The sequence below is a fragment of the Ruditapes philippinarum genome, unplaced genomic scaffold, assembly GCF_026571515.1.
Source record: "Ruditapes philippinarum isolate M1 unplaced genomic scaffold, ASM2657151v2 ctg728_1_1_1_1, whole genome shotgun sequence".
In the NCBI taxonomy this organism is placed as follows: Eukaryota; Metazoa; Mollusca; class Bivalvia; order Venerida; family Veneridae; genus Ruditapes; species Ruditapes philippinarum.
Window position 1 is genome coordinate 141,327 of NW_026859203.1, and position 16,166 is coordinate 157,492.

At 35.0% G+C, this 16,166-nt stretch overlaps 2 protein-coding genes across 2 annotated transcripts; both read left to right on the forward strand.

Moving 5' to 3' along the window:
• Positions 1–347: 347 nt before the first annotated feature.
• On the forward strand, positions 348–9,803 carry LOC132755589 (excitatory amino acid transporter 3-like). Its single transcript, XM_060746475.1, has 8 exons — positions 348–956; positions 4,551–4,593; positions 5,037–5,169; positions 5,396–5,579; positions 5,842–6,075; positions 6,333–6,527; positions 6,930–7,064; positions 7,926–9,803. The coding sequence occupies exons 1-8, from the start codon at positions 475–477 to the stop codon at positions 8,164–8,166; spliced, it is 1,647 nt and encodes a 548-aa protein (XP_060602458.1). The 5' UTR covers positions 348–474; the 3' UTR covers positions 8,167–9,803.
• A 2,506-nt stretch (positions 9,804–12,309) lies between these two features.
• Positions 12,310–14,913, forward strand: LOC132755590 (neuroligin-4, Y-linked-like). Its single transcript, XM_060746476.1, has 2 exons — positions 12,310–13,993; positions 14,473–14,913. The coding sequence occupies exons 1-2, from the start codon at positions 12,441–12,443 to the stop codon at positions 14,717–14,719; spliced, it is 1,800 nt and encodes a 599-aa protein (XP_060602459.1). The 5' UTR covers positions 12,310–12,440; the 3' UTR covers positions 14,720–14,913.
• The last annotated feature ends 1,253 nt before the right edge of the window (positions 14,914–16,166 follow it).

Genomic DNA, 16,166 nt, shown 5'->3' on the forward strand with positions numbered 1-16,166 from the left:
AAATAAATAGGTTTATGGTTTATTCTTGCCGTTACTAGTTCAATCTGAACTGACATCAGTTAACACAATAAACAATTTTGTCTATGGACGAAGTTAAAAGACTGGTACTAATAAGGCGTTGTTCTAATGACATTTCATACAACTCAACAGTGATAAATCGAATGTCGAGCTGAATGTTTAATGTCGATCTCTGTGCAAACTTCATGGACTTTTTTAATAAGATATTTTAGCGTATTAAATATTAAATATTTTGAAGGCATTTAATAACTAGTACACTGTGCTATATTTATTATCATAAAGAAAATAACAATACAAGTGATAACGGTGTATATGTATACATCACTGTACCATCAACTCATCGATGTGACAGATGGTATATGTTTATATATTCTCTTAATGTATATACATGTATATACATACATTGTAGCTTAATATTACATCGGATACAACATAACAAATAATTGTAGAACAAGCATGGATAATATAAACATGGATAACACAAAGGAAACTAATGGGAACCGGAAGTCAATTTCTGAAAAGGTCCGGACAATTTTACTCAACAATCTTCTTATATTCCTTTTGATTCTGTCATTAATTCTGGGTATCGGACTTGGTACGGCTCTTCGGACAGTTCAACCACCACTCAAATCTCGGGATATCGGGTATCTACGATTTCCGGGTGATTTACTCATGAACATGTTATCATTTCTGATTGTTCCACTTATAATCTCCAGTCTCATTTCCGGTCTTTCATCGCTGGATACGCGTGCTTCCGGTAAGATAGGTCTTCGCGCCATAATATATTATTTAACAACAACATTGGCTGCGGTTATACTGGGTATTGTTTTGTCTGTGACCATACAGCCAGGGTCACGTGGTGGAGATCCGGATGACATTATACAAGGTGATGGGGACCGAGTCGTCAATACTGTAGATACGTTCCTAGATCTCATCAGGTAGGTGTAATAGGTATAATATGCACTGCGGTATACCGTACCCCGGATATTGCTCGATATAATGAGGACTTTCATCCCATTTCGCGACTTTGAACGAGGAAGGAAGGTAAGTTCAGTGACGATATTTAGTCATTTTGAATTGGTTTGATATAAATTTTATAGAAAAACAAATACTTCGATAATTTCTCTAGTTACTGAAACCCCAAAAATGTTGAGAAATAGCTTTGAAATGTAATTAGGAGGTAAAATTCGTCTCTTTGCTCACGTGATAAATGAGCTTGGATCAGTCAAATTTGATGTTTTTCTGCATATACTTCCTTAAAAGAAAAACTTGAATCGAGTGAAATGTGTTAATGATGATAATGTTTATGTTGTAAATGTTCAATCAACAATAGACCCTCAGATGACAGTGCATTTTGAGAATAAATACACATGTCAGTGTACCGAGTATTGCGTTGGAGTTGCCCGCCGGTGTCACGAGTATTGCCTTTAGTGTAACGAGTATTGGTTGTCAATATCGAGTAAACACAGAGTATTTACCACATTTAATCTTAAATATATCTTATATTGTGTATACTTATTTACACTTTATGTGCAGAATAGGCAGGGTTCGGAGGTACTGGAAACATCTGCGAATAATTTTTCATTCCTGTTCATGAAAAATCTCAGTCGAACGAACTCAGCAATTTTCTGTGTTTACAAAGTTCTCGTTGCTATCGAAGGAACAACCTTTCCAGAATTTGTTAATAATTATTGCATATCTTACTTTAAATAGTAAAAAAATGCATCCAAAGTGCATTAATGCTGCCTCAAGATTGTCAATAGTAGACGGTATTGAGCAAGTGTGTCACGGTTCAGAACTGTTCACTAATTCCCGGGACCCTCGGAATACCGTACCGCGGCTCTACCGACTGAGCTATCCCGCCGCATACACATCATCACCCCGAAATAGTGAACAGTTCTGAACTTTCGGTCATTTTTCACCTGCACTTTAGCAACGGCAGACCGTCTGCACGTGAAAATTGTTACGTCATTAACAATGAGTTACCGTATGACTGTCGAGCGGGTACAGCTCAAAAACCGAATAATGGATTTTAATAAGATTATGATTAAAGGCAGCAGATGCAATAAAAAGGTTATGTTCTTTATAACCTTTCACCTCATAAAGGCGTGTTTTGAAGGCTTCACACCACACCCCTTTTGAGGCCTCAAATAGTGTAAAACATGCACTATTTAGGCCCCAAACACCGGTTTTGTCGTTTGAAAAATGTTGTTTAAAAGAGTGATCATATTTTCGGCGCAACCCCCATTAAAGAGGTACACCAAGGGGTTGCCACAAAGGGGATGTGCCCCCTTCTGTTTGAAGGGGGGCAGTAGCCCCTCTAATCGCCGAGAAGATTTGGGACTTGTGGGGGGGAGTAAAATGGCCTCAGGTCGATTTAAAGATGCCGTGTAATCAACGCCGAAAAGCCTTAGACTTTATCTCAATCAATTGAGAAGTTGCTGCACATTGAAATCAGTTTTTATGGGAAAAAAAAACAACGCAAAAAAGAGATTTCTGGCAATTTTGAGACGTCCTCCCGTTGCCATGGTAACTGGAAATTTAAAATTGAGCATGCTATTCCACAGGCCATGGTCCAGCCAACATTTGTGCCCATTTTGATCAGTATTGAAGCATTTTATTTTTGTTTCAAAGCAGATTGAACTTGTAACAGGAGGCTTAACTCGTGGGGCGTCCGTGGCCGAGTGGTTAAGGTCGTTGACTTCAAACCACTAGCCCCTCACCGCTGTGGGTTCGAATCCCGACAGGGACTTTGGATTCTTTCATGTGAGGAAGCTATCCAGCTAGCTTACGGAACGTCGGTGGTTCTACTCAGGTGCCCGTTTGTGCCTGAAATAATGCACGAAAGGGCACCTGAGGTCTTCCGCCACCAGTAAAGCTGGAACGTCGCGATATGACCTTTACTGTGTCGATGTGACGTAAGGACCCAAACAAACAAACAAACTAATCAATGAAAAAAGCCATTTTTCGCAATATGCTCATGCAGTAAAAGGTTAAGACGATACCGGCATTTTTGGACGGCATAAGCCCGCGGGCCAATATTTTTCTACCTGTGTCAATATGTTTCTTAAGGCAAACTTGTCCTGTAAACACCTATTATTAATGTCATCTAAATATGTTTTTTATTCTTCTTCTTTTCAGAAACACATTTTCTTGAGACATGTACTTAAAGATTTTGTCGTCAATTTTGATGGTTCTACCCTGCTTCCGACCCTGCTTCCGACCCTGTACACACTTTATTTCATCCAATGTGTGATTTTCAATCAAATGGGAAATTAAATCTCTGATTTGCCCGTAAAAAAAGAACAGTAATAACACTGAAAATGCATTGTTGAATCTGAAATATTTTAATAAATATCACATAAACAGTACATTATCAGCAAAATAAAATGGAATCGATAAACAGACGTATAAATAGGCAAAAATATCGATTTTCCATACTAATGTGCTCATTCTGTTTTGCAATACACTGTACACTTAAGTTGGGATATTTTGCAATACTCTGTACACTTAAAATCAATACTCGGTACACTTTCTTCTATCTTTTTTGGCCTGTATCTTTTTGTACTTTCACACTTTTTGCCTGAAATTTGAACACAGCATACTTGGATTGTGAATAAAAAAATTGCTCGATTCAATTTTTTTTATATTGGTAATATTATAATTTCTAACGATTCTACAGTATCGCGGTCAGTATTTTCTAGTGAGCAGCGGATCGTTTAGGGGTAGTTTAATCAATTTTACAAATACCTGTAATACCTTTATGTCTTTTAGAGCTACAAAAATACCTCTAGATATATAAAACCAGTTTAGATAGATGAAATGGCCATTAGTTTGGAAAATATCGTTACTGAACTAACCTTCGTTCCCCGTTCAAAGTCGCGAAATGGTATGAAAGTCCTCATAATATCGAGCAATATCCGGGGTACGGTATACCGCAGTGATATGATGCCATTAAAAATTATTTTTTATAATTGCTAGCACGTCTTAATTAATAAAGAATTAACTAATTCTGTGTAAATGATAGTTTTAAATGATTTCAAACTTCATTAGATTTATTAAATAGACGTTAATCCATAAATCTAAAATATAGTGTTTTTTATTTCGTTTCTGATTTCCCCATAAAAATGTCCGGCGGGATATGAATTTTTATAGTATTTTCTGTAAAATTGTCGTTATGTGTTACCTCAATTGAAAACGATTAGCGTCAGGCGACTTTCTTACTCCACAAACAACATGTATTTGAATTGAACTGATATTATAAAGTTTTTCAAAAATCATGTGATGCGAATATTGTTATGTTGTGTATGCAATTTGATATGACAGTTTCTTGAAATTCTGAGTTTTGTTTAATTAAACGCGTTTGATACCAAGAATTAAAATGACACTTTAAACATTACCATTCAAAGTTGTTATGTTCTGTTCATTAATACGAATTTATATTTTTATCTATGTCCTGAGAACATTTTTATGATAGATATAACAACTACATGTATTTTTATTCGTTTAATTTTGTTCCTTACATTATTCAGGCAATGTTTTCCAGATAACATCGTAGAAATGTGTTTTAAAAAGGTAAATATAACGAACAATCCGTAAAATTAAAATTAAGCCGTGTCACGACAAAACAAACAAAATGGGTTTGCGACCAGCATGGATCCAGACGAGCCTGCGCATCCGCGCAGTCTGATCAGGATCCATGCTGTTCGCTATCAGTTTCTCTACTTGTTATAGGGTTTGTAAGCGAACAACATGGATCCTGATCAGACTGCCCATCCGCGCAGTCTGATCAGGATCCATGCTGGTCGCAAACCCATTATGTTGGTTTTGTTGTGACGCGGCTCAAATGCTCTTTGTGATATCAAAATTAAAATGCCCTTACTGCCCTAAAATGACTAATATAAAATTAACTAATAATCAATTTAACTCCTTTTTCACGCAGTCTGTTCTCAAACATTATAAAATGCATAATATAATTGTCATATAAGCATGTATATTTAGAACTTACTTTTTTACAGACTCTAACAGAGCAAGTCTTGAAAAATGATACAACTGGGAAGACGGTTGATGACGTCAACACAACAACCGTATCCATGGTGACGACAAATAATCCCGACGGGACAGTCACCCCAGACAATGGCATAATGGTTGGTAAGTATTTCTAAAAGTCATCAACGTTTAGTTTTTAAATTACTTTGATTTGTTTTTCTTATATTGAATTGAAAAAAGAAGAAACCATGTAAATTCCAAGAAAAAAATTAACACACAAAACTGTTTTCCTAAATCGTTTAATAATTTTTATACAATTATCTAATAAAAAGACTGCACTAAAGGAATTTAACTTATAAAAAAGATCGTATTTTGATTGTCTTCACAGAGCCTGTGAAAGTATATGAGCCAATGTTGGTGAAACAAGATGGTATAAACGTGCTAGGTATGGTTGTGTTCTCAGTATTTCTCGGTGTGATCCTCGGTAAGATGGGACCTCGTGGGAAACCTCTTATTGACCTGTTTGATTGTATCTGTGAGTCCACCATGATCCTTGTCAAACTTGTTATATGGTAGGTATAAGATGATTTCAGCGGACACACTATGACCTTTGTCATGCTTGTTACATTGATCTATATATCATTTTGGTCCTAGACTTTTACCTTAGTTGTGGTTAGGTAGGTAGTTGATTATAGTCAACATATATCTCAGGTATTTTAAAATGTGTTGCTATGAGTGTCGAGTTTAATACATAATACATTTGTAACATGAATAGATGTATGATATGTGTTTTCACATTGTCATAGCAATAATTTCCAGAACAATATATTGCAGGTATTCTCCTATAGGGATTATGTGTCTAATAGCAGCCAAGGTTGTGGAAATAGACGATCTGGGAAAAACATTTGAACAACTTGCATTCTATTTTCTCACCGTGATGCTGGGTCTATTTCTGCACGGGTTTCTCACGTTACCTCTCTTATATTTCGTTATTGTCAGGAAGAATCCGTTCTTATATTTGTATGGCGTCTTAGAGGCTATTGTGACAGCTCTTGCTACTGCATCCAGGTAATACTTGTCATTGATTTCTACATTGTTGTAAAGATTTGATGGAAAGTTTAGGCAAGTGTAGTACAGCAAAAGATAACTACATGTGCTATTATATCACATATAGTTCGTCAAATATTGATATCAAATATTGACTGTGTCTGTTAACACATAAATTGTATTTTTTTTATAAATTCTGACCTTTTTGAAGAAAAAACAACAACACATTTCAAGCAAGTTTTAATAAAGGCCTTGTAACAAGTTGTCCTTTATTTAAGTTCTGCCACAATGCCTGTAACAATGAGATGTTTAGAGGATAGGAACGGTGTTGACAGCAGAGTTGTTAAGTTTGTTATCCCGGTAGGGGCGACAATCAATATGGATGGTACAGCACTGTATGAAGCAGTTGCCGTTCTTTTTATTGGACAAATGCGAGGTTTCGATATGGATATAGGACGCATCATCACAATAAGGTAATGTGCATGTATACTTGAGTTTTTTGAAAACCGTTCGATACAGTAAACTTGCTGCCAACCTTCACCGATATTATCAAGCTGTACTTAATATACCAATAATAAAGTCTGAAAATTTTTCGAAAATAAGGCAATTTTTAAGAAAATTTGTTTTAACTGCTCCTTATCGATTCTTGAATTTTTAAACAAATTCCTGGGAAGGAATTCGGGAAAATATAAGGCCCTGTTAACAATGATTGTGAATTATCTGTCAAATAAAAGCAAATTTTAAAATGCAAGGGCAGATAACTCGAGGTTCCGCGTAATATGTTTCTGTTATTAATCTGTATTCTAGGATTCAATTGTTTAAATATATTTTTCATCTTGTTTTTATTGTCTGATAATTCTGTTGATTCGTTATAGTGTGACAGCTACAGCGGCTGCTATCGGTGCAGCGGGCGTTCCACAAGCCGGCCTTGTTACCATGGTAATTGTATTGTCTGCTGTCGGGTTTCCAACTGAAGATGTCGCTCTTATATTAGCAGTTGACTGGTTGTTGTAAGTCAGCTACAGTACTGTGTGTCATTTAGTATTTGAGTATCTGGAAAACGCGAATCATAAATAATTTCATTTTATCGTCAGATGTTCATACTCGCATTTTGCGTTCATCATCTGATTTTCAACTTTATACCCCTAGACCAAATACTGAACAATTTCGTAAGTCTTTTGTTTATTCTGGATCTTGTATTTGGAATGGCCTTCCTGATTATATTAAGTCTGCTACATCTGTTAACCATTTTAAAACCTTATACTTGAGGTTTTATCACACATTGATGTATACAAATTGATAATCTCCTGTATGTTTTTACATTTATGTATTTTAATAGTTTGAATATGTTAAATTTATATTGTTCCTTGTTGAGGGCCTCATGGAAGATTGATATGTTTGTTCAAATGAGTTCTCTCGTTAAATAAAGTCTTTATTATTATTATTATTATTATTATTATTATTATTATTATTATTATTATTTATTATTATTATTATTATTATAACTATGTTAATTGATACGCTTGATTCCTGTAGGATCAATAAGCATTGGTGCAAGACAATGTTTTCCCCCTTTTTTACTTGGATTGTTTAACCCTGGTAATTTCCCTGTTTTCTCAATATTCAATTGAAACATTGAATATTTGTTCACTTTCAATATTGGTATAAATGTCTAAAGGGCAGACAGCATAAGATACAGTATGATAAGTACTAGAAGTTCCTTTTTTATATATTTTCCCTGATATTCTTAAAAGTTCTTAAAAGCCATGTAAGACATTTATATACTTTCAAGGGTAGCTAGTTTTGCAGATGATTATAGCCACTTTTCTACTTTGCTTTCCTTCTTTGACACGTTCTATGATATATTTCAGGGATCGTTTTAGGACGGCCATTAATGTTCTAGGTGATGCATTTGGTGCCGGTATCGTACATCATCTATCACGTGACGAACTCCAGAAACTCGACAACTACTCAAAGTCAGAAGCCTCAAATACGGTGCCGGGGAGCACTAGATCTACAGAAAATAATGCATTATTAAATGACAACACACGGTATAAAAACTACAGTGGAACTGACAACGACGGTTACATAGAAAAGGAAGAGGAAACTTGAAATTATATCAAATGTGTACATTGATACTGATATTATATTGTTAATGGGGTAATGCCATATAGATGTACTCTGTTTATAAGGAAAGGCATGACGTGAGGCTTGTATGACCGTCAACATAAACCCAAAGGGTAGGCCCGGTGACCTCACATGCCTCTTAATTCCTTTGTTAAACATTTATATTGTACATTATGCTATTTTACACTCATCCGATTTCCGGTTGCGTGTGTGTCCATGCGTAGTGTGCATGTTTAAGAAGTATATTCATTACGAGGCATGATGGAATTTCAAAATACATTGTTGTTACAAATGACCATGATAACCACCATAAGTAGATAATGTGTCGGGTGCAGGGCCGGGTCAAAGGAGAAAATTTTACTTACATCTTATTTTCATAATCTATTACATTGTTTACATAACACGATTATATTTGATCCAAAGTCAATGATAGCATTGCACGAAAATACCATATCAAAAGTTCAAAAGATAACACTAATGTTTGACAACCTGAAGTCCATTTTCTTAGGTTACGTTCTATGGACACCTGACTAGTTATCTTAAATAATGCTTCAACTTTATAATTATATTTTGTTAATTCAGCCTATCACTAATACTAACTTTAGCATTTTGCTGTGTATAAACTACTGTATAGCGATTAAGTGTTAAAATAAAAAACCAACAAATATTATGTATGATATTATAAAATCAGTTGTCAGTTGATATATTCATAATAACTTTGATATATATTTTTGCGATTTGATTTGATTAAAAACATATGATAATAGAGGGCTAATGCTTCTTTGTTCGTGCATTTAAATATGTAGAAGCACGCGCTTATAGCGATATTCTTACATAAATGTATACCTCTAAATCGGTAATTCATTGTTTTGTTGTCTGTGTTTCGTATAAAGAAAAATGGTTTCCAATTGAGGACTGCTCCCATTCTGACTAAAGTTCAGATCTACTTATTTATTTTATGTAGATCTGATGACGAACGTATATGTTTCGCCTTCTTTATTAAAAAGCTATTTTTAGCCATGCAATCAAACCGGTTTTTACATAGGCATTAGAAGAAGTATCAAAATACCGTTATCCGTGGAAGTTAAACAAATTGTTGATTTTTGTTAGAAAAAAAAATGTTTGAAGTAATTTTTAACAAATTAACTTGAAATAATAGAGTCAATTTTTAATGGGCAAGATTGTTTTGCCAGTTTACCTGTCGGCTATATGGACAACGCCATGTTTGTTCTCGAAATCGTGAAAATTACCTACTCAGTATTGGTTTTCCCAGGGTTAAAATTAGAAACCACATCGCTTTCAAAATTATGAAAGCTCGCCGATGATTGGCTGTGTGAAAGGTCACCAGAAATGATTTCGTATTTGGTCACGGTCAGATCTAAAAGCGGAGCGTTATTTAGAGCTGAACTTTAATCAGATTGCAATTCTACGATAGTAAAACTACCGGGTTTGTCATAAAGCTCTTTTTTATATTGCGCCCTTAGTCAATCATGTTTAAAACGTGCAACACGTGAATCAATTTATACCTTCGAGAGCAGTTTTAAAACTGTCCCTTGTAATTCTTCTAAGAATGGATACGCATAGTTTGTATTGTATTTTATTTAAAATTTTATATTTATGTATATGTATAGATGAGACTATAATAAAAAATAAACTGAAGGCTTTACATTGTCCATCACCGGAGTATACATGTTTTTCAATCACAGACGTTTATTCAATCATTGTGAAAAGAGATACATTGTCAATAATAGGAACATATATTAATTTAACCAATGTAAGAATGCATACGGTCAATTGAATTACATTCATTCAATGTTAGAAATATCAATGGTCAATCTTTGGAGTATATTCAATCAATGATAGAAATATCCATGGTCATTCTTTGGAGTCTATTCAGTCAATGATATAAGTATCAATGGATAATCTTTGGAGTGTAATCCACCAAATATAGAAATATCCATGGTCAATCTTTGGAGTGCATCATTTCAAAATTTTAATAGTTTCATGCAAATGATTAAAAACAAACATCATTTAGTAGTTTAAACGTTCTGGACTTTTTATATATATTGCCTTAATGTGTGACCTTGACCTTGAGTGTAGCGATCTCATTATTGTTCTCTGAACATTGTCTTATATTAGTGATCATTTGTGCCAAGGTATTTAAAAATATTTCATTACTTTAAAAGTTATGAAGCGGACACGAAATGATGACTTTTTTACAATTGACCAAGAGTGCCTTGACCTTCGGGGTAGCGACCTGGTTGTTGCGCCTTGCACATCGCCTCATAATGGTGATTATTTATTTAAAAAAAAACTTTTCATTAGTTAAGTTATGGAGTTGACATGGAGCGGACACTGTCCGTAATGAGTCACAGAGTGAGCTAATGTTTACAAGTGCTACACTATAGGCGCGTCAAAGAATATGACTCTTTTTAGCTTTAAATCTTCCTTATTTTAAATATGTGCTAAATAGAATGTTTTATATTCGTGTAGATTCAATACTAAATTTATTGAACTCATTGAATACGTGCCTCTGGCGAGCATAATATGATTTTATTCCACTCGATCTATAAATGTAGTATTAAATCTACACTCATTTAATATCTTCTATGTAGATCTAATTGCACAACGAATAATATATACAACGCATGTATGCAGTGAGATTAACGAATCCAGGGTTACACACCTCCTCTATTGTTTGTGATAGGTCTATATTTTTCGGATAGACCTGTTTAAACAAAAGTAAGTCCGTTATGAGGTCTATCTTTTGCACGTGCGCAGGTCTGTTCTAGTCAGAAAGACCTGGTCATGAAATGCACGTGAAAAAATAGACCTGCCTATGCGCAGACAAAGAAAACATGAAATGCAACAGAAATTAAAACCCTTTTAACTAAGCAATTATTCCAGCATCCCTATATTAAATCTGTCAATAAAAATAATGGATAGCATATCAAAGTTAGGACACATTTAACATTTATTTCATCGCGTCATTTTTTAAAGTAATAGTAATTCTGTCATTAAGTTCATAAAATAACAAAGTGGACGCTTTAAGTTCATATCTATAAAACTATATAGCAAAAAATCACAGCATTCTCATTACGATTTTAAAATATAAATGAAGTTATAAGTGATTTAGTTTAAAACATTTTATGATGAACGATCATATTTTATTCTAGAACACTTTATATTCTGCTATAAAAAATATAGTTTCGGTTCATGTATCTCACACTTGCCAACAATATACATGTACATATGTAGGTATTTCGTGGTCTGCTGGGTATCCACACATTGCTCTTCGGACAGTTGCCACCTCGGAAGTTTGCCCCCTTTTATGCAATGGCAGTCTCTGCCCCCTCATATCTTTGGAAGGGTGGACATTTGCCCCCCCCCCCCCCGCTGTTTTAAAAAATATTTTATTGTTGAATTGTTTGCTACCATAATTCATCGCCTATTGTCGAAATTTCGATGTGCTGAAATACACAAAAACTCTCGCGCAAATTTGTGAAAGTCAAACTAGCATCCATAAATAAATAAAACTAATTGTTTCCATTGGCATACATAAAATCTGTACATGAGATGACAAGTGACAAGTCACAACGGCAAAAAAAAGGGGGGCATACGTCCGGGAGGCAATTGTCCGAGGGCAAATGTCCTAGAATCTGCATTGTCTGATACGAAATACTATCAACATAATTATTCATTCTTTAACATACCTTCTATAACAGATCTATTCACTTTATAAATGACAAATTGCACATTTAGCTTTTTTTTTTTTTTAATTTTAAAGGGGAAAGCAAAGTATATATTGTATGTAAAAAGCTTACCTGTATATGCGTTGTGTTAAAAATAATATTTGTGCATTTCATCAAATGCTTCAGAACCCAATATAGTTTAAACGGTGTGTAAGTTGGATATCGGCCTCGTACATCGATCTTTCTGTTTAGGAAAGACCTGGTCACGAATTTCATGAAACACCTCGAGCGCTACGCGCTCTCGGTGTCACATGAAATTCGTGACCAGGTCTTTCCTAAACAGACAGACCTCGTACTCGGTCGATATCCTATACATATATTGACATACAGTACTAATAACTACACAAAAATTAATCTTTGTTTGGCCTTTACATTTATACCCGCCTGTACACAAAAACTTGAAATATTGATTTGACGATTACAAATATTTACTACTACAATTTAAGAAGCATATACATGCATTTATATGTCTTATAGTAATAACGTTGTCTGCACGACATTTAAATCATGTGGAATATAACAATATGTGTTATAGGATTTTACATGATAGTATTTTGCTATACTAGTGACATACCATCTGTAAACACGAAGTTGGGTACTATCAATGGATTAAGAAAGGCAATAGAATTTTTAGGGAACGAGTATAGCGTTGATAGTTATTTAGGCATTCCGTATGCCGAACCACCTGTCAACGAAAGACGCTTCAAAAAGCCAGAAGCACGTGGACCGTTCCAGAAACCATTCGAGGCAAAGGACTTTGGTGCTGCTTGCTTGCAGTTTAGTTGGTTTGAAGAAATAACAGATTCGTCAGAAGATTGTTTATTTTTAAATGTATACATACCAGGTTTGAAATCTGACCAAGAGAGTGGACATGCGGTAATGATTTTCATACATGGTGGTGGATTTACACTTGGCACAGGCAACACTTATATCGGGGAGACGTTAGCTGCCGTAGGAAACGTTATAGTTGTTACCATCAACTATAGGCTCGGATTATTTGGCTTTCTCGACATTGACGATGAAAACGGTAAAGGAAATTATGGACTTTGGGATCAACATCTTGCCATTAAATGGGTTCATGAAAATATAGCTTCTTTTGGGGGAGACAATACACGTGTCACACTCTTTGGCGAGTCTGCTGGTTCCACGTCTGTTGTTTTACAATCGTTATATCCAGGAAACAAAGGATTGTTCCGAGCTGCTATCGCTGAAAGTGGCGGCATAACGATGCCATTTACAGTACCGTATAACCATATCACCCCAGCAACATACTTTGCTAAGAACATGACCTGTAACACGGAGAACAAGTTAGAAATGTTACAATGTCTACAGCAAGCGCCGGCAGATCGAGTATTTAAAGTTATTGTTGATACAATTACAGAGGACTTCAGCGGTGGGTCGGTCAAGGTCACGTTGAACCCAAGTGTTGATGGCGAGTTTATAAAGAGACGTCCGATTGATCTATATCAAGAAGCAAGAACTGAAATGCTGGAAGAAGTAGAATTTTTCAGGTCAATTATTTTCATGAATGGAATAAACGCTGCTGAAGGTGCAGTGTTTACTATCATGCACGCAAACCCGCTAGATCTAGACAGTTTTAAAGTTACACGGGAAGAGATGAACAATGTTGTGATGCCGGCAGCTGCTGCATTAGCTTTTAGTTTTAACCGAACAGTAACAGACGCACTCAAACAATTGCTTTTATTTGAATACACAGACTGGACAAACCCTGATGACCCTAATACAATACGAGACCAATTAATTCGCTTCTACAGTGATGTATTTTTCAATGTTCCAGCAATGGAATTAAGTCAACTTCACGTGAATGGAACGAACGCGGGAAGTTACATGTATAATTTCCGTGCACGCGTTAAAGGACACATTTATCCTACTCCAAGCTGGGCCAAGCAATCAAATCATGGGGATGAGCTTGGTCCTGTGTTCGGTTATAACTTCCGGTACAACAAGATACTTGGTATATCAACATACAAACCGACAAGGGAAGAACAGAAGCTGTCGTTGAAGATCATGACGTACTGGTCAAACTTTGCTAAAACCGGGTATTTATAATTTTCTTTTTGCACTGTAACACTTTAATGTCAGATAAAGAAGACAAGATTATAAAAAACTTGATCTCCCAGCTTGAGTTGATTTTGTCATGTTATACAAGGACTGTAGCATAGTTCAACAAAGCTGATATAAAAACATGATATTGTTTAGATATAAATATTACTTCAGAAAAATGACGTTTAACAAATATATCGACTTTAAGTAATGAATGTAATATTCATTTCTTGAAGTGCGTCAGAAAATTAACTCATAGAAAAGTAATGCAGAGATCAAAGGCCAAGACATATTTCTTGTGCTATAAACACCGTTAAACCGCTAGGGACATCTTTAGTAAATAAAATGTTCAACTTCTGTAATTTCATCCTAGCTGGTAATAAAGTGAACGATGTATAAGATTTACACACTTTATTTTTCATGAAGGTGTAATCATGTATTTAGAAGTAATGAGGTATATGATTTTATATTACAGAAACCCAAATGAACCCATGATTGTTCCTGCTGGCAATGTATGGCCTATCTATACACCAGAATCTCAAGAATATCTGACAGTAGACTTTGAGGAAGATTCCGTCCAGAACTTCATGTATGTACGTGAGCTGGAGTTTTGGCGGAGAACATTGCCCACATTTTTCGATGCTGTTGACCAGAAATCTAGGTTCTCGTCTACTGTATCATCTGAGACAGGATACTGCGAGAAAGACGGACCTTGTAATTGATAGAACCGAAATTTCTTTATTTCATTATTTGGAATGTATTATTTTAATTATGTGTACTGTCTTAGCAATATGACAGTCACATACATGTTTTTGAAAATTAGTCTTTTTTCAGGGTTATTAAAGATCTGCATGTACGTTTATTCTAAATAAAATCTATATTTAAAACACACAGATTCTAGTGCGTTAATTGAAGTTTGCTTCAAATATTTATAAGCTATTCGCATTACAATAATCTTACTATATTAAAATCTCCGGAGTCTTGTTGTTTATTGAAAAAGAACGGTAACTTTTTTATGCCCCCGGGCATATAGTAATTGAACCGTCCGTCCGTCTGTCCGTCCGGTCCGTTTGTCTGTCCGTCTGTCCGTACGAGGTTAACCTAGAACGGTAAGTTGGATTTTTCATAAGTTCTACCTGTACCAATGGCTTCTAAGTTTAAAAACTTACTTATCAACACAAAGTATATGATCTGGGCAAGTTACATAACTCTGGCTTTCATATTTACCAAGTTATTGCCCTTTTCAGCACTTAGAAAATGAATAATGGTTAACCTAAAACGGCAAGTTGGAAATATCTTAAGTTCTATCTATACTAATGGCTTTATAATTTCCACACTTACTTATCAATACAAAGTGCATGATATTGCCAAGTTATATAACTGTGTCATCCATATTTCCCAGTTATTTATCTTTTTTCACTTTGAAAATAGGGCCTTGTCTGGTTAACCTATTTCGGCAAGTTGGATTTATCTTAAAATTTCTCCTAACTGTTAATTTCTTTAATGATATCTTTCATATTTAGTAGGTGGATACCTTTGATGGTCCTCTAATTTTTTGTGGAGTAAGCGGTCTCTAGGTCGCTGGTTTAAAAAATAAATATAAACATTCTTGCTCATACAGCCTTTATTTTTTTGTTGATGTCTAAGTTTAATACAAACATGCCAAGGGAGGTCCTCCTTTTTTGGGTGTAGTTAGGGGTCATTTGGGTCAAGGTCAATGGTACCAATGTCAAGGTCACCAATGTTAAAAATAGATTTTTACAGGTGTATTGACCTTATTCTATAGACAGATGTTATTTATAATTGATAGAAACATAAACTTTGATGGAGGTAGTGGTCAGTTGGGTCAAGGTCACCAGTGCTAAAAATAGATTTTTACACTTTTGCTCATACAGCCTTTATTAAGTGACAGATATATTTTATATTTGGTAGGAAGATAACTTGCATGGTATTCATCCTTTTGTTTGGGGTAGGGATCAGTGGGTCAAGGTCACTTGTGCTAAAAATAGATTTTTACACTTTTGCCCATACAGCTTTTATTTATTGACAGATGTATTTTATATTTGGTAGGAAGATAACTTGCATGGTATTCTTCCTTTGGATGGAGTAAGGGGTCAGTTGGGTCAAGGTCACCAGTGCTAAAAATAGATTTTTACACTTTTGCCCATA

Coding starts and splice junctions, on each gene's coding strand:
- LOC132755589 (XM_060746475.1), top strand. CDS start 475: ATGGATAATATAAACATGGATAACACAAAGGAAACTAATGGGAACCGG. Junction 4,594..5,036: donor TAGAAATGTGTTTTAAAAAG/GTAAATATAACG, acceptor ACTTTTTTACAG/ACTCTAACAGAGCAAGTCTT. Junction 5,170..5,395: donor AGACAATGGCATAATGGTTG/GTAAGTATTTCT, acceptor TTGTCTTCACAG/AGCCTGTGAAAGTATATGAG.
- LOC132755590 (XM_060746476.1), top strand. CDS start 12,441: ATGTGGAATATAACAATATGTGTTATAGGATTTTACATGATAGTATTT. Junction 13,994..14,472: donor TCAAACTTTGCTAAAACCGG/GTATTTATAATT, acceptor TTTATATTACAG/AAACCCAAATGAACCCATGA.